This window comes from Xenopus tropicalis, chromosome 1 (genome assembly GCF_000004195.4).
Source record: "Xenopus tropicalis strain Nigerian chromosome 1, UCB_Xtro_10.0, whole genome shotgun sequence".
Lineage (NCBI taxonomy): Eukaryota > Metazoa > Chordata > Amphibia > Anura > Pipidae > Xenopus > Xenopus tropicalis.
Window position 1 is genome coordinate 99,592,190 of NC_030677.2, and position 24,311 is coordinate 99,616,500.

At 37.7% G+C, this 24,311-nt stretch overlaps 1 protein-coding gene across 2 annotated transcripts; it reads right to left on the reverse strand.

Annotated features, from left to right (window-relative positions):
• Positions 1-3,716: 3,716 nt before the first annotated feature.
• Positions 3,717-23,634, reverse strand: LOC100496389 (calcium/calmodulin-dependent protein kinase type IV). 2 transcript variants are annotated; one of them, XM_002937377.5, is made up of 12 exons: positions 23,330-23,634; positions 22,585-22,739; positions 19,717-19,795; positions 17,032-17,094; positions 16,432-16,514; positions 14,016-14,088; positions 12,844-12,934; positions 11,720-11,794; positions 7,268-7,343; positions 6,123-6,249; positions 5,314-5,466; positions 3,717-4,349 (listed from the first exon to the last, which is right to left on the reverse strand). In XM_002937377.5, exons 2-12 carry the CDS (start codon positions 22,680-22,682, stop codon positions 4,110-4,112), a joined length of 1,158 nt encoding a protein of 385 aa, XP_002937423.1. In that variant the 5' UTR covers positions 22,683-22,739; positions 23,330-23,634; the 3' UTR covers positions 3,717-4,109. The 2 variants fall into 2 exon arrangements, with proteins under 2 accessions (XP_002937423.1, XP_017952361.1); XM_018096872.2 differs by having other exon boundaries at positions 23,317-23,634.
• Between the last annotated feature and the right edge of the window lie 677 nt (positions 23,635-24,311).

Sequence of the window (24,311 nt, forward strand, 5' to 3'; positions counted from 1 at the left end):
TCTTTAATTTTACCCTAGGAATCTCTACTGGTAGGGTGTCAAATAGGTAGAGAAGTCGTGGGAGAAGGTTCATTTTTTGGATGCTATTTGTCCAAACCATGAAAGGTTGTATGTGTGCCACCTTTTGAGGTCCTCTGGTAGGACTTCAAATAGCTTGCTATAGTTAGACTGGTATATAGAGTTATAGTTTTAGATATATTGACCCCTAAATTGATAGTTTCAGTCCTCCATTGATATCATTGAGATCACTGTACATCTGTATAGACTTATGCAGATTAGGTAATGATGTAAGGGGTGATGGTTAATAGGACCTCGTCCGCATACAGCGCGATCTTATATTCCTCCTTACCCTGTATTACACCATGTATGTTGGAGTTTGCTCTGATGTCCTGCGCTAGGGGTTCGATGCAAATGGCAAAGAGGAGGCACAATATATACAGTAACTTAAAAAATTGGCTAGAAAATGAACCTATTGAAGTGCACAGTTAATCAGCATAATGCACTTAAAAGTTATAAGAACACAACAATTATGCCACAAAAAATGGCTAAAGGAATAAACACTATGAGGACGACATTTTTTCTGCATAATGCATAAAAAAATAGAGAACATAAACACTATGACCCAAAAAAATCATAGCAAAATGTATTCTTCCACGATCGATCGCAGCTGGGGCTGTGCAGGACTTTGACAGCATTGTCATAGAAACAATACAAATGCACTGCGTTTAATGTGGATAACTGGGTGGGCCTAAAGGGTCATGATTTTTGGCGTGACGAAACAGCTTATGTAAATTAAAAAACAAACAAACAAAAAAAAACAGCTCTGCTGGGTACAGCTGCTGGGACAGCCCTGCAAGGTAAGGGCTCTGGCACACGGGGAGATTAGTCGCCCGCAGCAAAACTCCCTGTTCGCGGGCGACTAATCTCCCCGAGTTGCCTTCCCCCTGCCATCCCACCGGCGAACATGTAAGTCGCCGGCGGGATGGCAGACGTGGCGGGGCGATTTCAGGAAATTGCCGAAAAAGACTCGCGAGTCGGGGAGATTAGTCGCCCGCGAACAGGGAGTTTTGCCGCGGGCGACTAATCTCCCCGTGTGCCAGAGCCCTAATGCGCATGCGCTGGCCCCGGGAATTTTGTGTTGGAGAAGAAAAGGAAGTTGCACTGGATAAGACCAGGTACTGTACTTGGTTGTGGGGCAGACTTTTGCAGATTTAAAGGTTAACAAAGCAACGCACAGCTGAGCTAGGGCAATGTCTTACTGATAATATTATGACTGTAATTTTGAGGCAAGGTTGTTTTGAGACTTTCCTTCTCCCTTAATATACTCCTCCATAGCCTGAGTCTCAGGAAGAGACAGAGGGTAAGTTCTACCTCCAGGAGGAAAAGAACCAGGAATCAAATCTATAGCACAATCATAGCGCCTGTGGGGAGGAATGGTTACGGCTGCCTTTTTAGAGAAGATGTCCGTAAATGGGGAGTAAGGGAAGGGATCCCCTCTATAGAGGTAGCAGCAAGAAATTGAGAGGGCTTGATATATGATTTCTGGCAACCACTTCCCCATTGAAGTATCTTATTGGAGAGCCAGTTAATTTGGGGATTGTGTTTACGTAACCAGGGGAGGCCCAAAATCACAGCGGTATGTGGACAATCTATGATAAAAAAGGAAATTTGCTCCGCATGATAGGAACTCATAGCCATGGAACAATCTACAGACTTGGTAGATATAACCCACAACCTAAAGGAGTTCCATGAAGTGCTAGCAATCTAACTGAAGGAGACAAAGGAAGTGTGGGTATACCATGGCTGTAGGCAAATTAATATCCAAAAAGTTCCCTTCTGCCCCAGAATCTATGAAAGCCAAGCCTCATGACTTTAGAAGAATATTGTTGGGGAGTATAAATGAAATTGCCCAAGCAGAACTCCCCAGACCTGCTTAGGCTCTGTTGTTTACCAGCTTTTTAGGACAGGTGCTACGGAAGTGGCCCCTATCCCCACAGTACAGACATAACCCGTTAGTTTGCCTACAACCCTTTTCATCAGAAGATAAATGGGTAAAACCCAACTGCATAGGTTCTTCTGAAGGCCTAGAGGGAACCACCTTGGGTTTGGGTACAAGTTCTGTAGAAAAGGTTTGTGGGGCAACTGCAGAATAGTCAAAAAATAGGCAGCACGGAAGCAGACAGACGCGCGTGTGCATGCCTAACCAACAAAGATGGTGGATGTCCCCGCATGGGACTAGACCACCAGGTATCATTACAGTAGGTCCAGTGGATTAGAATCTACTAAAGAGGTGGCTATGAATAGCTTTAGCTAGTTGCAGGGTAACATAAGTGTGGCCATATTAACCTCTCCTACTATAAATCTGCTATATTTATCTATGTCCCTGTTCACCCTGATTATGTCCTTATGCTCTGCTTCTGCAAGTGGTATAAATATGAATGTCTCCTGGAAAATATGGGGGGGGGGAGACAGACAGATCTGTATCTTGAGAATGTCTTAAATGGTGACAGATAGCTACGCTAGTTACTACTTGGTGACTTGGACCCAGTGAGGAGTAAGTGGAAGGTACTGACCCACTGGTGAATAATGTGTAGATGTAGGAGTGGCAGCTCATGTTGTGCAGTGTGTGACATGGAAGCATTTACAGATGGCATAGCATTGTTCTGAGGTTCCCTTGTAGCATCTGCAGTTCTTTTGTAAGCCCAAATTGGTGAACTCGCTTTTCATACTGTTTAAATAGAGTTATTAGAGATTTAACCATTCAAATACAGACAAACCTGAAAAGACTGTAATCTTTTGATAAATCAAGGCAGAAGAAAACAAAACAGGTATTTGAACCTATACAGCAGGGATCCCCAACCTTTTATACCTGTGAGCCACATTCAAATGGAGGAAGTGTTGGAGAGCAACACAAGCATGAAAAAAGGTTCATGGGGGTAACAAGAAGACCTATAATTGGCTACTTAATAGCCCCTATGTGGACTGGCAGCCTACAGAAGGCTCTGTTTAGCATTATACTTGGTTTTTTGCCTCCAAAACTTGCCTCATTATCAGAAATTAAAAAATGAGCCTCTGCTTTGAGGCCTCTGGGAGCAACATCCAAGGGGTTGGGGAGCAACATGTTGCTCACGAGCCACTGGTTGGGGATCACTGCTATACAGTATATATATCGTCCAAGGGACAGACAATTCTTTAATCTTCTAGAATAAAAATGAATGAATAATGAATGAATAAACCAAACCAAACCAAAATCTTTGTCACTCTTTGGCTCTAACTAAAACACAAGATTTGTCCCTCACTATGACCAGTTCTGTACTGGGCTTCATGACTGGAAAACAACATACAAGTCCAAAGAGTCACTGTACCTTTGCTGGGATCCAGTAGCCCTCCACACTGCTAGTGTTTAAACTCTCACACTCCCACAGGGCTTACTAGCAGGCTATATGCTATTTATCAGGTCACCTAAGAATTTTCAGGGTATTTAAACATTTTCAGGACTGTACATGAGGGTGTGGGAATAAACCAGGGTAAAATATTTCTACATTTAAACTCCTCATGTGTTATCAGCTTACAGTATATAAACACCCACTCATTATTTTATACACTGGGGATAAAAAAAAAAGGTATGGACAAGGTAACCAAAACATTTTTGCAATTAAAAGATTATAAATTGCCATTAAATGTCTTTCCACTAAGGTAATATAAAAGTAAAGTAATACCATGTATCATCATATTTAATATGCATGTAATAAAGTTAAAATGTGGGGCAGAATAATAACTTAGTATACAGAATAATATTCTAATACACAAAAAAACACAAGAATAATGTGTACTAATAAACAGTGTAAAAAACAGTGACATATTGTGACATATTCTGAAAAAACAAATGTTTCATTGCCAAAATCAGACAATATATACAGTACAATGAATGTATGGAAGTAATGTTCCAAGTCCTGCAACTTTATGTCGTCAAGTGAATTGTACTGTCCAAAGGTGTCAAAACCTTCATGGAACTAGCATGATTGGTGTAATTAGGCCAAGAAAGTATGATTAATATCTGGACAGAAGAGTGCACAAAATCATACTGGCTGCAGAATTTCTTCCTTCTACTATTTTAGTTTTTTTCTTGCAACTATCACAGGTGCACTCTCTGACGACACGTTTTGCTCAGTGGTGGAGGATGCTTTGGCCATCACACTTCCAGGGACTTTTGGCAAACAGGATTCTGAAGCCCCTTCTTGTGAGCTCTCTGACCACCTTGTATTTTCAGGGGTTTGTAAATTTCTTGAGTTCTCATGGTGGCCATGATTTCCTAAACGGCTTGAAGCAACTACTGCTTTCACAGCTGCCTATTGAAAAAGAAAAAAAGCAGTGGAAGAGAATTGCCCTAATTATTACCAAGCCTGTATATATTTAGTTTATTTAGTCTGCACAATTATTTATATTTTAGTAAATCACATATCAGCTAATATGACATGGCTTGTTTGCCTGTAGGCAGAAAAACACTGAGCAAATGCCAATACTGCTATGAACCACTCATGATTGCTGAAAGTTACGGCATCATTTTTATGATTCACATGGTTAACATTTGAATAAGCTCTATGTTAGATGTAGATTAAGCTCTATGTTAGGGGTGGATTAGATAATTTTCTCATAGCAGGAGGCATGTGTCAGAAGGGGTCCAGAAAGGTCACTGGCCAACTGTGACTGTGTATTCCATCCAGTGGAAACAATGACTGGATGGAATACATCCTTCACCAGTTAAAATAACTGAAGGATAAATGGAACATGTGATACTAAGGGGCTGATTTACTTACCCACGAACGGGTCGAATGGAGTCCGACTGCGTTTTTTTCGTAATGATCGGTATTTTGCGATTTTTTCGTATGTTTTGCGATTTTTTCGGATTCTTTACGAATTTTTCGTTACCAATACGATTTTTGCGTAAAAACGCGAGTTTTCCTATCCATTACGAAAGTTGCGTAAAAAGTTGCGCATTTTTCGTAGCGTTAAAACTTACGCGAAAAGTTGCGCATTTTTCGCGTAAGTTTTAACGCTACGAAAAATGCGCAACTTTTTACGCAACTTTCGTAATGGATACGAAAAACTCGCGTTTTTACGCAAAAATCGTATTGGTAACGAAAAATTCGTACAGAATCCGAAAAAATCACAAAACATACGAAAAAGTCGCAAAATGTTCGTTTTCATGTCGGAACTTTTCCAATTCGGGTCGGATTCGTGGGTTAGTAAATCAGCCCCTAAAAGTATCGAGAATTATATTTAACTTACTGTATATTTAAGTTTATTCTTTACCTTTAGTTTGCGCCTAGCATTGAACTCCAGTAGTTTCTTTTGGGTGCGGTCCATATGGGAAAGCTTAGCTGCCTTTCCAGTTACCCAAGGGTGTTGCAAAGCTTGAGAGACTGTCATTCTTTTCTTTGGATCCAACACAATCAATTTTTTAACCTGGTGGCAAAGCACAGAAGAGCACCATGTTCTAATGGCCACTTGGCATTGTATTTCACTGTCTGTCTATAGCAACAGGTAATATTACCCCGATTTTATAATGTCCTGAGGATATTATTCCATTGCTCTCACTTATTCATACACTTTGGATACTATAACCTATTGGTTTCTAACTGCATAATATGTTTGAGATATAATTTCCCATTATACTAATTGATGTACCAAGAATCCTTTTTGCTCTTATTGAATAATTGAATATGTCATATAAGATGATTGACATAATTGAATATGTCATATAAGATGACACCATTGTTTAATATAGGGATGGTTCACGTATGTATGTAGCCTAGCATGTCTGGCAGCTTGTATAACTATGGAAGAAATCATTTACCTGTTACACCTGTTTACACAAACTCACTTCTGGCCTGTACTGGGGGAATACACAAAAGTGTCCAATACTGTAATACTGTATTTGAATACTGGAGAGTGCTAAAAAATATTATAATAATATATGCACACAATTCAGTGCTAGTTTCAGACTTTTGATACCACCTTATTCCAAATTTTCTTTACATTACAAAAGGTAAAATAAGATGTTTTACAATTTAATTCCAACTTTCTGAATTTGACAAAAAAAAGTTGATTATTTTACATACCAAATCCTTGGCATTTAGAGAGATTTCATCCCACCAGGGAGACACAAACTCAAAGTCACAATTTAGGATTTTGCTGTACATGTATTGATCTCCCCGTGGGTCAAAGAACGGTTCAAACCCACATAATCTAGTAAAAAAAGGAGGACACATTTAAAGTTGCATTTTATACATATTACATAATCAATGAATATGGCTAACATACTAACCAGCATTTGATGGGGCCAATTCACTAAAGGTCATTAACACTTAACGCATTGTTTTATGCGTTAAAAAGTTTTCGGTAATTCACGATTCATCAAAGTCATTTTGCATGTGTTACTACTCATGTCACATGTGCAAAAATCGCAATTATCACACAGCGTTATGTCCATCGCATTGCGATAATCATCTAATAGAAATAATACTATATAAACGCATATTTCAAAGACATATTTTAAGAGTTAAAAGCATAAAATGTGGCGATAATTACTGTGAAACGTATTACTTATTAGCATTAGTTAAACAACATTACAGCTGGTGATTGTGGTGACAAGATGGAGTTTGCAGTCAGATTTTTTCTGGAATCTGAAGAAGAGAATCAAGTATGTCTTTGCCCTAGAGTGCTGCATCCTCCAGTTTTCAGGGAAATGGTAATTTTCAGAACGGTAGTTTTCAGAAAGTAACGGTTATGTGTGCAATAGCGTGTGCTAATATCGCATGCTATGAAATAACGCATAAATATATTGCATGGTTTAAATTATCACTTAAAAAAAATGTCATTGCAAGATACATAACGACAATAAAATCGCTTCTTAAATCAGACAAGTGTCCTTTTTTTGAATCAATCATTAATTCTCCAAATATAAGAAGTGATAATATTTTTAACGCATGCTAAAAATGACGTGTTTTTTCGGCCTTTAGTGAATCGGCCCAAATGCCTCATGTTAGACTACTAATGTGTGACTTCTGCATATGCCCATCCTATCCTTAAGACAAGTGTTTTTTCATGTGTTCCACTGTGGTGGATTGTTAAACGTTCAAATGCAAGGGAATGCCTGAGTTAATGGAGCCTATTGTGAAACTGTATAACTTTTGAATGAAGACACTACAGCGGTTCATGCACCCCACCAACAGCAGACAATGCAATTCTACTAGAAGAAACTTACAAAATGTATGTAATGATGCCAACAGACCACATATCCACTTCTGGCCCATAAGGAGAGCCAAAAAGAATTTCTGGTGCTGTAAACAAAGCATAAACAAATATGTTATGTTATATGTATTACTGTAAAAATGCATTGTTAAAGATTATTGGCTTGCAGTAGGAACACTTACACAGTGGTATTTGTAAGTACATTTGTACATTTCGTAATTTTTCTAACTTATAGAACATTTTGGAATGTATGTGAAAATTTCCTTAAAATTCCACAACTTTTTCGTGGTTATCGTTAAATTTCCATAAAAAAAATATACTTTGCGCAAAATTTATTATAGCTTTGGTTAAACTTTTCATCTTTTCACCAGATTTGATCTGTCAAAAGCTATGGAAGGCTTCCAAAGCCTAACATGGAAGGCATCAAAGCAAGCAAGGTTTTCATGGCTTAATGAACTTTTCGGCACAAAAATGTTGTGACTTTCGGAACGCAATTACAAAATTAACGTAAGACCAATAATGACATTTTAGAACATCAGAAATTATCGTGGTTACTCCGAATTTTTACCATATTGTGCTTTAAGCCAAGAAAGAAATCGGATTTTAGTAAATGTGCCCCTTGGAGTTAGCTGAGCCAATTCTTCTGTAGGGGAAATGTACACTTTAACACAGATTTCTTTGAGTCAATAAGCTGCTTTCCCGTCTATTGGAGTGCAGATAAAAGCAACCGCATGGGAACACACTGACATATGAACCCTTAACAACAGTGATGATAAAATCTGGCCAAAAGTTTGCAAAATGGCAAAAATACATGGAAAGTCCGGACCTTTTCATGCATTATATGTTTAAGCGACCCTCTAAGCTGACAAGTGGATTTGAGATATAGGCATATCTATACACAACTTGATAAATAAATGGAGCCCATATACCATATCATGGTTGGGCAAAATAGCAGCCCTAAAAATGACGATAAAAGCTGCTTTATTTATTCAAAACTCTCCCAGTGCCGGTCTCAAACACAACCCTACGAAATATTCAAAAGATGTTCTTTAAGTTCATATGGGGCAAATCAAGGCACAGAGTGCCTAAAACGGTAATGATGGCAGGTAGATCCCAAGGCGGCCTGGCAGTGCCAAACATTATCAGATACTATGAAGCGGCGCATCTACGCCAGGTTTTAGGGTGGACCACGTTTATGCCAACATCGAAATGGGCACTTATTGAATCTTTAACCTTGACTCCGACCCACCCAAACTCCCTCCTTTGGCAAATGCAGAAACCAACCGGACTACCATCAAATACCCTACAGGCAATTAAATTTACCCTTCAGATATGGGACCGATGCTGCAAAAAGGCACCCTTGAAGGGATCCCTAGGCATCCTAAGACCAGTTCTAGCCAACCCTCAATTCCCACCAGGACTCTCTCAATCCTTTCAAAAACGTTGGAGCTCCAAAAATCTTTTTAGACTCTATGATTATATTAATCCCCTCACTTACAAACCATATACATTCACTGAGCTCCAAGGGAAATACCAAATCCCGGCAAACTGGTACTTTGAGCATATGCAGATTACCCACTTTATCCAATCTCTCGACATTAGATCAACCCTCCCTACTCCTCTGACCTCGTTTGAAAAATTGAGCACATATGGGCTACCCCAGAAAGCTCTAATATCTAACATTTACTCTATCCTAAATACATTAGCAGGGGACCCCTTCCCTAAACATAGATATATGATACATTGGGAAACTGAATTGTCTACCACTTTAACATTAGACCAATGGGAAGATATCTGGGAAAATGCAAGAAAGAATGTAACATGTGTAAGGCAAAAGGAGAGTGTTTATAAAACGATATTTAACTGGTACCACACCCCAGTAAAGCTCAATAAAATATTCCCAGACATCTCAACCATGTGCTGGAGGGCATGTGGACAAGAGGGCACTCTCCTCCACATTATGTGGCAGTGCCCAAAATTGGCGGAATTTTGGAAGAACATTAAGAGCATTGCTGCTAAGATTTTCTTCTGGGACATTCCCATTGATGCTGCCAATGCTTTACTAGCCCTACCCCACCCACATATCCCACATTCAGAGCAAAAGCTTCTAAATTATATATACACGGCAGCTAGACTGTCGATTACTTCCAAGTGGAAGTCCCTAGAATCCCCTAGCGTAGGAGAGGTCATATCCCGCATACAGGATATGAAATTACTAGAAGAAATGACAGCAAGACTTAGGGGAACAACCCCGCAATATGAAAAAGTATGGTCAAAATGGGACTATTTTATTTCCCAAAATCATGCACTTCATAGGAACAGACCTATGTAATAAGGGACATTACCCCACCTGCATTAACGGATAAGAGAACATATGGAAAAAAAGTTATATTTTGACTCTCTCCTCTGGGAAACACTTTAGAACTGTTACTAGTACAACTGTATCTTATTTGTTTATTCCCCTGAATTTTCCCCCCCTTCCTTTATTTTATTTACATGTATAAAAATTTGACCTGACTTTACATCATACGATATCTGTTACTGATCATACAATGTATAATACTACACCTTGAAGAAACAAATACTGTATGTAAAAATTATGCTGTCAAAAACCAAATAAAATTTAAGTTACAAGAGATATAGGCATATCTCTGGAGCATTTTGTGAGTTATCACTCGAAAGGCGGAATACATTTGCTTTGCACACCTCAGGTATTTTAAATATTTATCATTAAAAAATTTGAAATATGTGCCAGTGTGAACTTTTAGGGCTATTGCATTATTGTTATAATGCTGCTTTCAATAGGAAGAGTGAAAGTATGTTATATGGGTTATAGGTGAGAGCTTAGAGTTGAGGTAGTTGACATTTGGGTGGGGGAGTTGGTTCCATTTTCAGGTGAGAGTTCCCTGGTAGTTATTCTATTGTCCAGGGATGTCAGGTGTCCCTAATCTTTTAAAAGGGATCATTGAAGCCCACTTGCTGGAATGGGTGAATGGGGCTCAGAATCTAAAGTAGAAAAAGGCCTCAGTAGGAGAAACTAGTGTGAGGATAGACATGGCACCTGTCCTGGCATCTGTCAACCATACTGTGCTACTACATTTTTATATCTGGTACACACATAGGGGAAACATTTGGCAGTAACAAATGAGGCAGGCAGGGAGGCAATGTTCCTTCTCGGCTATGTGCCCAAAAAAAATCTTTTGTTCACACAATTTAAACTTGTGTGCGCATTTTTAAAAGCAGTGTGCTCACGTCAAAATAGATATAAAATTTTGTGTTTTTACCGCAATTTGATGTGTTCGATGGCCTTAAAATTTGTTTGTGCACACAGAAGCGCACCTTAGAGGGAACACTGCAGGGAGGGGGGCAAAGAAGGAGTCTTAAAGTCACAGGAAGCTTTCTTAGTATAGGAACAAGCCAGTATCAGAGCCCAGCAATTTATGTATATGAAGAGTTAAATGGCATACACCTCCTCCACAATCATTTTAATGACCTAGGGGCACATTTAATAAACAATTTTTGAGAAAAATTTGTATTTTTCTAAATTTTTTCTAGCTTATAGAACATTAAGTAACGTATGCGTAAATTTCGTTAAAATCCCACAACTTTTTCGTGGTTTTGTTAAATTGTTAAATTTCCATTAAAAAAAGTATTTTGCGCAAAAGAATACGAAAATTTTGGAATTTTTAAGGCTTTGGTTACACTAGGGGGTGTTTAATATTGCTTGATTTTTTGTCACTGAAAACCCGATTTTGTCACAGAAAAAAAACCCTGTGTCTGTTGCAATTTATTATTCAACAAAAATGTGATCATTTCAAATGAAAAAATACATCAGGAAAAACCTCTTGAGATCATGTAGAAGTCAATGGCAGATGTCCCTTTTACATTTGGAAGATCTTCCTTAAATTCTTAAAGTTCGAATTGAAAAAGCATGAACAAAAAAAGGCTCAGAAAAATGAAAAAACGGCAACTTTTTTCCAATTATGCTTTTTCCATTTGGATTTTTAGTAAACAACCTTTTGTGGAAATTTGCTTAGTCGTGGTTTTACAAAATATAAAACTACAAAAATCGGAATGTTAATCCCCCCAAATAAACCCAATATGCTTCCAATAAAGATTAATTATATCCTAGTACAGATCAAGTACAAGGTACAGTTTTATTATGAGAGACAGCTTTGTGGATAATAGGTTTTCAGATAACAAATCCCCTACCTGAAGACTTATTTATGGAAGCCTTAATATCAATTGGATCAAAACCATATTAGCATTTATACATAGTATAGCACCCATATAGCACAGCAGAGCTGTGAAACTGACATTATTGTAGTCAAGCATATAGTACTTTATTAGTCTTATGATTCAAAGAGGAAGGAATACATCTCTGGGGCTGCAAATATATCAAAATAGCTTTACATGATGAATTTTCCAAGAGAAATGTTTTACTTAAAGTATCTTTGCTACTCACCACAGTATCCTGGAGTACCACATACTGTCTTCATGGCCACCTGGTCATCAATCATTTTGGACAGTCCAAAGTCCGCTTTCAAATAATTGAATATTGAGAATTATTAATATGGAAAGAAAACTAGATTTGTATAGTGTCATTATAATTCCCTTTAAAATTTCTTTTCTCTGGCATATTTACCTACTTAATCTTATATTTTCAGCACTGGCCTAACATTTGCTTATACTGTATGCCATGTCAACCTTCCCTTTAGGGGGGGTGGTTTGTTGCCTGTGAGAAATCTCCTCTCCCATGTGTGACAAAATACCTTTCTTTCCTGATTTATTAGAATCACTGCATATAAAACTTTTTAATTCTACTGTACAGCGCTGCGTACAGAGTACACAATCCTCTGAAAACATGAAGAAAAAACAAATTTTAATGCCATTTCCCGGCATTGCCACATGTAAAGTGTTTTACATGTGGTGATTTTAATGGATCAGGACAGAGATTACAATTTTTGGGTGGGCTGGTGGGGGGGACACTGTGTACTTGAAACACCAGGGCCAATTTAAATCCCAATCCAATCCACTGTTTTTCAACATCCATTTAATGAATATTGCTTGTTCTGTATGCACTAATGTTTCACCATCTGAACGTTTTCAAGAAAACTGGGCTCATGTCCAGTTGCTTTAGACTTAATTCCACTAGATAGTGTATATCATGACCTGGCTGAATGGGAATCTTCACAGACATATATGGTTTTTGTTATTTCTTGCACTAAGCAGGGCAAAATCGAAATTATAATACAAAAGGTGTCATGATTCATGTGATGTCACTTAGCACTGTTTATAACTGATGACATCACTAAGCACTGTTTATAAGGATATATTTTACAGCATATTCATGACTTGAGTATTTACATATTAGTCTAGAAATTAAAATTAAAGTGCTGCCCTAGCTTTATTTTTGTTCACATAGTACTGGGTAAATTCTGGACTTTTAGCTTAAGAAAGACTTTGATCTTTAAGTATGCCTGAAGCAATGGTAACTTTACTGAACATTTCGTTTAATAGCTTGATTATATGACCAGCTGCTGCTGCTGACAAAATTGCAAGTGTGCCATATCCCTGAGGCTCACTTACCAATTTTTAAAATGGAGTCTGGAGTCATGTCTGCATAGAGAAGATTCTCTGGTTTCAGATCCCGATGAACAACTCCATTTCCATGTAGATACTGAGAATGTAAAAAAAAAATATTTATTTTAAAGACAAAAAGAAGTTGCATTTCATGATAATGTTAGATTAAAAGAGAGCAGAAAAATACAAATTCCTGGAAATAAGATACAATTCAAATTGTGCCTTGTAGTTCTTTGTACTGCCAGGAACTTGCTTTTCAGCAATTATTGCTACCTCATTACATCCCTTCACATCCCCATCTTAGCACAAATACAGGCCTGGCAGCAGTGGCTACCAAACATTGATAAAGATGACCTGTCTCCCACATACACTCATAATATACAGTATTATAGAAAATGTTTATTTGTATGAAAATGTTTTACCTATTAAGTGTTGGAGCACAACCAAAGTGGTAGCTGATCCTAATTGATATTGCACATCACCTATTTTTTTAAAATATTCTGTGGCTCACTTTCACACCCCTAGCACCAACTGTTGGTTGCGCTGTTCCCTTTTGTTATGCCAGTGTTTGGTAGTGTACCGCATTGGCTGGTTATATTCAATGCACTTCTAGTTCTGACTCCAAAGCCAGCTGACTAACCTGGAGGAGAATTGATTTTTGCTAATTGGTGTCAGAACAGAAAGGGAAAACTAATAACTAATAACTCTGAGGGTAAAGTCGTGATGACTAATGTGTCCAAATCACTAGTGTGTGCCAAATGTTAGGCACCCCCCAGTGACAACAAAAGCTTACCTGATACCCTGGGTCAGTGCTCCTGTTTGCTGAAAACTACACCGTCCCAGGATATTTCCGTAGGAGCAACACGGAGGAATCTTCTTTACTTCTTCATAATTCTATCTGGGCTAGCACATGCACAGAAGAGTGATGCCAGAAATTTGCTGGCATAAAGAATGAAGAAGTGAAAAGGATTGCTTTTTGGCACTCCTACAAAAAATGGCTGGTGCAGTTTTCAGCGAAGGGAACACAAGCCCGGAGAATCAGGTACATTATTGTAATCATTGGGGGCGCCTAACATTTGGCACTCCCTAGTGATTTTAACTTTACTTCTTTTAAAAGCATAAAATGTTCTGCAATTGTAAACTCTGCATAAAGAAAAGTTCTGCAATTTTAAACTCACGGCAACTGCTTCCAGAATCTGCTGTACAACACATGCAGCATCCTGTTCACTGTAATAGCCACGTTCTACTATCCTACAGAAAGATAAAAGAAGAATGTTTTTTAAGGGTGAGGAGAGATCACATGAGACATCAGAGACAGACTGGGAATACAACATGTTCTTATGGCAATGTGAATAAAGTCTGTGGGCACAGATTTACAGACTTCATGAAACTATAGGCCATGAGGCTGACCTGGTAGTAATTTATCAAGGCACCAGCCCTTTCCATCTACTGTAGATGATTTACACTCTTCCTCTTCCATCATACTGTTGTTCACGTCCCTACCAACCCCTACAACCCTGTCATAATATAAAGGGATGAGGTTGAGCGGCTATCGGAGTGGTGCAGAGCCAACAACTTGCTCCTAAATACTGCGAAAACCAAGGAACTAGTTGTCGATTTTAGAAAAAATAAGACCAACACTGAACCACTCATTATTGATGGAACAAATGTGGAGAGGGTTTCGGGGTTTAAATTTCTGGGAATGGAATTGGAAGACAATCTGACTTGGAGTGCAAACATCAAGGGGTTGTTAAAGAAAGCGCAGCAGAGACTGTACTTTCTGAGGATTTTGAGGAAAAACATCTTCCTAAAAATCTGCTTCTTGCCTTCTATCATTGTTCCATTGAAAGCATACTTACGTATGGACTATGTGTGTGGTTTGGTGGCTGCACTTCTAAAGATGCAAAAGCACTAAATAGGGTTGTTAGGTCAGCAGAGGAAATAATTGATTGTTCACTCCCCACCCTGGAACACATTTACAGCTCTAACAAATAGAACAAATAGGATGAGAAACAGCTTCTATTCAAAAGCAATTATGGCCCTAAATATGAAAGATTGATGTATTGCCGGTATTGTTGCAAATGCTTTCGCTTTGAGTTGTCCTTTTTTGTGTTTCTGTAAATTTCATTGTTCACGTGACAATGACAATAAAGATATTCTATTATATTCTATTCTATAATAATGGCTTCAAGGGTAATGTAACCAGTTCTTATTAAGTGAAGGAAGAGGATTGCTCAGTCGTATAAACCCCAGGCTGTTGCAGTTTTCTGCTAATGGGAGCACCGGCCAGGGGTATCAGGTAATTGATCACAATCACTGAGGGGGAGCCTAATATTTGGCACCCCCCAGTGATTGTAACTTTCCTTATTCTTTAACCCAGTTAGTATCTTAACCTGCTTTTTGGCTTGAATCATGAGCAGAGCCCACATACAGCTGGGGCCCAGGGCCACGTAAGCAAAGAGTGTGACAAAGTTAGGTAGTGAGAGAAGTTGTCAAACTTTGCCAGTGGCTCATATATTCTCCTGACCCCAGTGACAATATTGTGGACCTATCTAGTGCATGCTACACACAATAATTTTCCATAAATTATAAAATCTCTTTTGTGCATACTAAACATTGGGGGCACAGTCTTGTTAACACATACTAAACATGGGGGCTGCTTGATTCATAACTGTCCTGGTATCAGCATTGTGAAACCGAAACAAAAATCTGTCCAATACCAACCGCTGATATCACAGCTTTACCCCCATATGTCCCTGCTCTGTCCCCAATGTCATTTGCCTGCCACATTGGCTGTTTTTTCCAAGGTAAAAAGTGGCAACCCTAGATAAGCACAAAATCAACAAATAAATACCTTCATAGTAAAAAAGAAACCAATTACAAAACCTAAACAAAGAACAAATGCAACCACATAATTTTGCAAAAAAATTGTTAAATCTCACTGTTTAGGACAGGTCTCTTCCTCCAAAAGCAAAATGGGGGTAGTTTTCTCCCACAAAGGAAACATTGTTTTATAGACCATATGAGATAGCAGGTACTTTTGTGGATTACTGCATTACATTACACAATCTTAAACTTGATCCAAATAAAACATTTCCAACCCACACCAACCAAATTTACCCAAACAACAGCATCTCATTGATTGAAACAGGACTTTAGCAACTGATAACTGCAAAAAATACCATGGTTATAAAGGGTTGCAGTTATCCATTAAATGCAGTTGCTTTGAATCCTTCCAATAAATATACTCCCATTTTTTTTATAGTGGTGAGATAGTGAAAATGGAGGAGATGGTGAACTTGTCTGTTTCCATGCTGCAATGGTAATAACTACATGTACACATTTAAGAGCAATTATTTAAGTCTGGTAAGGTTTCTTGCAACTGTGTAATATATTTTCCCTATGTGTATCGTGCAGTTGTAGTGGCTGGAAAGGTTGACTGTGCTTTTCTCTCTCTCCACGTTTCCTGTCCCCCAGTTATTTTTTCACCATTCACCATCTCCCACCATTTGAAGCAATAACACACTTTTATTAAGGTTTTAAAGAAACTTGTAATATAACAAGGCTTCGCTATCTAGTTACCTGTCTTCTTACCTGTCAAAAAGTTCTCCACCTGTCACTAGTTCAAGAATTAAAGTGATTTCTGCAGAAGTCTCAAAGATATCTTTTAACTTAATCTGAAATACAAACAAATGAGACACTTTTAATACCCCCACTAAAATGAGAGAAACTGCTTACCAATTTAGCACAATAACCATCATTAAACTAAGCAAATGTGTATCATGGGGACATAGCCATTATTCTCTGTAAGATGCTTATTACCGCACATCCCCATGAGATATTTTTATAGGTGCTATGAGGAGTTAGGTTAGGAAATTCAAACATTTCAAAAATATGAGGAAATATGGTGAAATATATCTATGCAAATGCTAAATTATACTAAACAAATGCATTAGAGTGCAGTTTCTGCAATGTTTTAGGTCATCCTAATGCACAAACCATTATTTTGATCAGGTTGCTAATGGAATGAACTTTTTTTTACAGAAAAACAGAAATCTCTTTTTTATGACTCCCACTCTTTAGCTACTGAGCCAGTGTTCTCTAAATTAGGCTAACTACATAATTGTCTTCTTTGGAAAGACCCTCTACATTGATATTGATTGAGTTGAATAAGACTTATCTAAACTGACTTACAATATTTGGATGTGAGAGACGTAGCAAAACTCCAATTTCTGTTCTTACAATTTTAAGATCAATCTGAAAGAAATAAAGTTGGTTAAATGCCATGACTTAATAATGGCATAATTTGCAAACGTGAAAACCATATTACAGCTAAAACTCAGAGAAAGGGTTGATCAGGTCTGGACTGGCATTCAATATAGGCCCTGGCATTTCACGTACACAGAGGCCAAAATAGCCTTCCACAAGCCCACTTAGTAATGTCTATGCTACTTTCAGCAGCCCCTCTGGCATTTGCCAGAATCAGCAGGTTACCAGTCTGGGCCTGGGGTTGATTGTCTTTACATTCTAAATTGTATATAGGAATACTGCAACTCTATTAAAATCTACAATACAATAATATAGCCACTATAGAGTTACATACACTGTAGATATATAATAATATGAGGTTGTATTTTGAGGGAATTTATACAGCTCACTGTATTTAAAGGTCACTAAGAAATATGCTTATATTTTACAGTGAAATAACAGTATTCTCTCCATCATAACAGATGGTATCACTAAGCAATGTTTATAAAAATGTATATGATAAGTTTCTGATAGTTTATATGTCATCATTTTTCATATTTATATCGTATATGCCATTTTATTTGGTTGTCATGTTTAAACCATGCCCACTGAGAAAAAGCAACAGTGATGACGCAAATGGCATTTTGATCGAAACACCCTTATTATGGCAGACCATAGATCCACTGAACTTTGCAGTAAAAATAATGCTAAATTCTACAATTAAGTGATAATCACTCCAAATTTCCATTTTAACCTCAATGGATACCGGCAGTCAATGGTTAATGGTATTTTCATAGTTGTGGTTGTTCTGCCGTTGATTATTCAATTCAAAGATGCTTTGGGTGAGCTGAAGATGTTCTAAAAACCAACATAACAAATATTTTCTTTAAAGGAATAGTTCAGTGTAAAAATGAAACTGGGTAAAATAGATAGACCACACAAAATAATATATGTTTTCAATATAGTGTAGGGACCCATAGGAATTAAGCTCACTATGGTCTTAGCCCTACAATTCATTCTCTGCTGTTGCTGAGCAGAATGTAATGTTGCCACTTTAGTTATCTGTAACTATGCTCTTATTGGCCCTAGTTAGGATGACCACTTCCTGCACACTGTAATATAGTGATTTGCAGGGAGTGGGCACTTCCTCTTTGGCATTCCTATCATCCAGAGAAGGTTGCACATTGAGCCTGGGACCCCAACTAGGCCCAGAAGTCTGTGCCCTAGAGGAAGCCAAATCCATCTAGTGATTTTAAGTCAGGGATCAGGGACCCCGTGAATGGGGTGTAGTCATTTGCAGGTTAGACTCTGTTATAGCACGCTTTAGGAGTGTGACTTAGTTCAGGGCTATTTAGCAAGACTATTTAGCAGGCTGTTATTAACCCCTGAACCACCGTTGGCTATTGGGATCCGGTCCAGTAAAGGCAGACACCCTTGGGACTCCTGGCTATTCCCCACATCTATCTCCACCGTGGTGTCATACTGTTCTGCTACTTTGCAACTGCATTTGACATTTGTGCTATCCTACCTCAATGCTGTGAGTATTAATCCTGCATATGCTGTGTACCATAAATAAACCAAGTTCTATTTCAATATAAAAGAACCTCTGGCATCCATAATTACATTATATACTGTCTGTGGCAGTGGAGAGTTGTAGTTCTGCAACATCTCATATGTGCAAACCTTCCACTTAGCGAAGGCCACACCTGTGTGTTGGAGTCATATGTGCCCGTGCTCATACCTACTAGCCGGAATTGCCAAATACTAGCCAAGATAGGGTTGCAATAGTTTTTAAACAAAAATGTAAACTATAAGGGTTGAAGTGGGCAGATGTCTAACATAATAGCGAGAACTCTTCTTCTTCCTTTACAGCTCTCTAAGCAGTTAGCAGTCAGTAGCTAATCAGTGACATGAGGAGGGGCCATATGGGACATAACTGTTCAGTAAGTTTGCATTTGAATCTGACCTGCGGTCTCACAAACTAACTGAACAGTTATGTCCCATGTGGCCCCCCTAAAGTCACTGACTAACAAAGAGGTTAGAGAGCTGAAAGCAGGGAGTAGAGTTCTGGCTATTATGTTAGACATCTGTCCTCTCCAGCCTTTATAGATTACATTTCACCCAGTTCCTTTAAACCTGAGCCATACATGGGCTGATACTGGCTTCTGCCCCAGCCACTCCAGACCAAATGTGGAGCATATTGACCCCTGTATAGCCTGCCTGGCAGATATAGAGTCAGGCATAACTTTCTCGATTTGTCTGTATGGCTAAAATCAGATGATTAGAATACAATTATTCAATAGGATCTGCACCCTAAAACATTGTTGTTTTGGTCCAAAGAAATAAAATGTAATTTTTAAGCAATATGTTTCCAATATATGTTAATTACATATTTTCAGTAGTTTCAATTTTATTTATAACAAAAATCAGTTCTCTTCAAAGTCTATTAATCAGCTGACTACATTCTTCATTGCTTCCAGAATCGGTACCTGAAACCTTTTCTTAGAGAATTAGAATGACTTTTTTTATTATGAAATAATATTTTGGCAGTTAAATGGGATTTCTAACTGAAGACTAACAAAAACTGCAACAAGCATGCATAAGAATGCATTAGTTACTGGTGATACTTACAGTTTTTTTAATTTTTTTTGCAGCATACAGTTTTTTGGTTCCCTTTTCTTCACATTTAAATACTGTGGAGGTAGCACCCCTGCAGACATAGATCATTTAAGTAATTAATCAAATGTTCATTATAATGTACATTTGCAGTTGTTATTTAAGTTTCATCTACCTCAGTCTTATTGTGGTAAGGCATTTACTTCACTACAAAATGACTTTTTATGTAGTCATTACATGGTGCACTCTGTCCATGTAAAGCTGGGTGATTTTACCATAAGCCAAGGTAAGAATCTAGCCTTAAGCAGCACTTAGCTAGGGGCAGTAAATAATCACCAATATGTAATTTAAAGTTTTGCCAGGAATTTATATATTTGGGCTAAAATTCCTTGTACGGGTAAATACAGTGGAAACCTATCCAAAAAGCTCAAAATTACATGAAGTTCATCTCCCATAAAGTTAATTTTAAACAAATTTTTCTAATTTTAAAAATAAATCCATATTGGTGGCAAAACAATCCTACTGTGTTTATTTAATGTCTAAATAATTTGTAGCAGATGTATGGAGATCCAAATCATAGAACTCCTTATCTGAAAAAAAGTGTCCCAAGCATTCCATATCCCATATTTTTTTAAAAATAAAAATTAGAATAAATTCTGAAATTGCTGGTTGTACCCAATATGATAGTAAAATGAACATAACTGCTTGTTCATACCTTGTTGCACTTACCATTTGTTAAAGGAGAACTAAAAAAAAACCCCACTCAACTGCCCTCCATGAACCTCCTAACCTCTCCCAACCTCTCCCACTATGCACAGTCATTAATAGAAAAGTGCCCCTATTTGAACAACTGAAATAAACTCACTTGCGATACTCTTTGTGTCTCTTTGCCGACACTGAGCCTGCAGGAGCATGCGCAGTTGGAGCTAGTGCGGAATAAACTTTAACTGCACAACTTCTGCAGTCCTTCACAAAGAGGCCTGGAAGTGAATGAAGATGGTACTGGATAGTGAATAGTGACTATATAATGGACTGTGCTGGGTGGGAGAGGTGAGGGGCCAATGCAGGGCATTTGAGTGGGGCTTTTCTCCCCAGGGGGGTTTAATTCTTCTTTAATATACTTTATGTGCTGGGCTTATAGCCAGGAAATCAGACCCCCAAAAAAGCCTATCTACAGTATGTGTATGTCTCTCACACTCTATCACTGCTTCTCTGTCACACACACACACACACAAGTTCCAGCCTGTCATTTTTCTTTTTTTTACACAAACATAGGCTGTGACTGATGGCTTGCCACTCAGCCTGTATTTCCCTTACCTAGATGGTAAAACTTGGCTAAGGCTGTTACCAATGTTAAAAATTTACCAGTAATGTAGCAATTGATGAAAAATGATTAGAACTGGTAAGATTCATAGACTACATGCATTGTGCTTGATGGTTTTGTCTTATCCAGCAGTCAAAGGACTGTTGTGAAGAAACTGTTGATCAGATGCTCCGTGACAGATGCAAGAGCAATCCCCAGAGATCCAGCCAGCATTAGCTCCCTAGGGTTTACTCCAAGAACTAACCCAATGACAATAGGCTACTATGTGAAAACAAACAGTTCTCTGTACTAGTGCATTGTTTATCTATAGAGGCTTTGTGACAAGTGTATAAAACTGAGCTAAGCAATGACAGCATCAGGCTTTTACCAAGGAAAAAAAGAAAAAAAAAATATAAGCAGATTTATATCAAATGTGATTGGGCTTGTCATGCAGTAACCAGCATACCAGAGATGTGTTACAGCTGATCTCTTCCTCCCATGCAGGAGTCATTTAGAAAATACTCTGCTTCATTTAAATGCTAATAGCAAAATTTAGCACCACATCTTGGCTTCTACCAATCTTCTTTTTCAGTTGTTAGCCACAGTGTCCTGTGGTGTCTTAGCTTTTCAGTGAAATCATTCATTTCTGCTTTAAAGGGGACCTGTCACCCTAAGAAATAATTCCAATATCTTTTCTATTGTGTTTGTTAAGCAAAATTAATTTCACATACTATATAAATGATATAAAACTTGTTTCCTTGAGTGCTGAATGGAAAGTTTAAGTAATTGTCTGCCCCGCCTCTATGCCTAAGGCATAGAGGCGGGGCACCCAGTATATGATTGACAGCTGGGATTTTTAAATGCATTTATAATGGGTTTGAATGTGTTAATATAAAAATGAATTTTGGTTTCATGTTTAATTTGAAAAGGACTTTTATCATACAGCTTTTTATGTCTGGGTGACAGGTCCACTTTAAATAACCATTTTCTGCAACCAGTGTTAATTGAGGCTGTTCTAAGTTTAGCTCTGACTTCAGAAGAAGCAGAATAGGTTTAATCATAAATATACAGGGAACCATTGGTTTTACAATGTGGCAAGTGTAAAAAAATGGAATCCTTTAAAGTAACTGACAGCTTTAATCATTCTCTGCACAAACATTCTGGGAGTAGTATCTCAACAAGAGTTGGTGGGCTGCAGGTTCAAGCAACATTCATTGTTGTTAATACACAATAACCCACTTAACCTATTTCCTGTCTGCCTCTTTGATCTTTCCCTGTCACATGTTGCCATACACGCTATGGCAAACCATAGATCAAACAAAATATTAATAACATAAAATCTATAATTCTGGCAGTAAATTTAAAGATCTATAGAATGTAAGAGGTTATTGTAGAGTTATTGTAGATACTAATAACAAGATCTATGCTTGTAGTCTACTTCCAGTATGGTAGTTTTAGATAATACTGTATAACTTAGCTTTATAGGTACAATTTGTAAAACAAAAATATTTTTTTTAAATCTCAATTTAAACTAGAAAATATAGATTTTAGAGGGAATCGTTTTCCAAGAGGCTCAGTACCTTCCAAGCTCCTGGCCAATTGTATAGAAGTTCTCCAAGACTGCATCTCGTCGTGATCCATCAATACAGTACATTTCTTCTGGTTTGCAAGTTGGCATTTTTTTTTACCCAATACAAAATGATTATAATTGTGAATACCAGTTCTTTTCAGTCATCTAAAAAAATAATAGGTTTGCAATTAGATTACTTAAATTTCTCTTGTTCACGTATTCCCATTTGGTGTCATTTGTAACCTTATATTGTTTTTATATATTGCATCATCTATTTTCTTTTCTCTGTAGTTTTACTACACACGCAGTGCTAAAGTTAGAGATTGCACATTTAATCCTGAACACTTCATTTAAAGTTTAAATTTCAGTGTGTTCACTTGTTCCACAACCGGTAGTTCTGGGCTGTCTACTTCACTATAAAGTACTTCTATTATGTTTGCTTTAAAATCAAGTGTGTGACAAACTACTTAGGAAACGTAGAAAGAAAAGACAAAATATATAAATAAAACTAAAGAGCCTTCCTACACATTTAAATATAAAGTATTTTTGCACTTGTAAAAAGTGTGTTTTCTTCTAAAGCTGCAATTGTTTTTACAAAAATAGCTAATTATGCATATATTAGCAATTAAGGGCAATTGACCTCACTGTGTGCCCTATTCTAGCTTTGATTGCAAAGCTGTTCCTGTCTTAAGATACTAATGACATGCTGCAGCTATTGTTTATGCCTTTAGTAATATAAAACTTGCAGTACTTACATAATGCATTTGTCTACCAGTTTTCCATCTTGCTTAAATGCAGCTCAGGTACAGGACAACTTATATCCCTTCCTCGCTTCTGTACATTCTTTATTCCTTATTCGCTGCAAGAAGGAGATTCTTCTTTCAATGCAAATATTCAAGAGAGAAATTCCTGTTGCAAATGATTTCTTTTAAAATCCAGCTGATTTTTTCAAACCCACTTGTCACAGGGATACTGATTTTTTTTTTTTGTTGCCTTCTGTACCAGATCAGTTCCATCCCATTACACACCCAACTCTGCCCCCTCCCTCTGCCAATGACACTGATTGGGAGACTGAATTTATAAGCTCTAGCTCCCTCCAGTGTATCTAACTGGCAAGCTGTGTGCAGTCTAGCAGTTTCCCCTGCAGGTGCGACCCCCTATTCCGTCAGCATCTGACCTTCTGCTGCAAGAGCAGGGCACTCTGTAAGGATGATCAGGTGCATTTAGTGTGTTGCTTGGCTCTAAACAGCCCTCTTAGCGCTTAATGCTCTAATAATTGATTTAAGCATGTTGCAGAGAATGAGATTTACTATATCTCATTTTCATTGCGGCAAAATAGATAGTAATAATCACTAAACTTGCAGAAAACTTTTCTCTGAAAGTCATGTAAATTACATTACAGTGGAAATATTTTAAATGATTAAAAGTGCAGAACACGATTAAAACCAATATAAAGATTGATAACAAAAACAACTTACATTTGATGTCATTTTAAGTCATGTATGGATAACTGCATTGCACAATCCATCTTAGTGCTCTTACATGTGCGAGTTTTTCGTTTGTTGAAAACACAGGTTTAAGCTAATTGATTCCATTATATCTACCTGTTGTATTCATGAGTGTTCAGAGTTGTGTTTTACTACAATCAGTTTTCATTGTGTTTTTAGACGTGACATACTTCATTTTTTTGCAACATACTTTATTTTTTTGCACTTGATGAGCATTCATGGATAGACA

What these genes read in the sequence shown, in the direction of transcription:
- LOC100496389 (XM_002937377.5), bottom strand. Translation starts at nt 22,682, where the DNA reads ATGCCAACTTGCAAACCAGAAGAAATGTACTGTATTGATGGATCACGA. An exon ending in GGTGGAGAACTTTTTGACAG is followed by an intron (nt 14,089 to 16,431) that starts GTAAGAAGACAG and finishes ATCTTTCTGTAG; the next exon opens with GATAGTAGAACGTGGCTATT. An exon ending in CTCTAAATGCCAAGGATTTG is followed by an intron (nt 5,467 to 6,122) that starts GTATGTAAAATA and finishes CTTTGCCACCAG; the next exon opens with GTTAAAAAATTGATTGTGTT.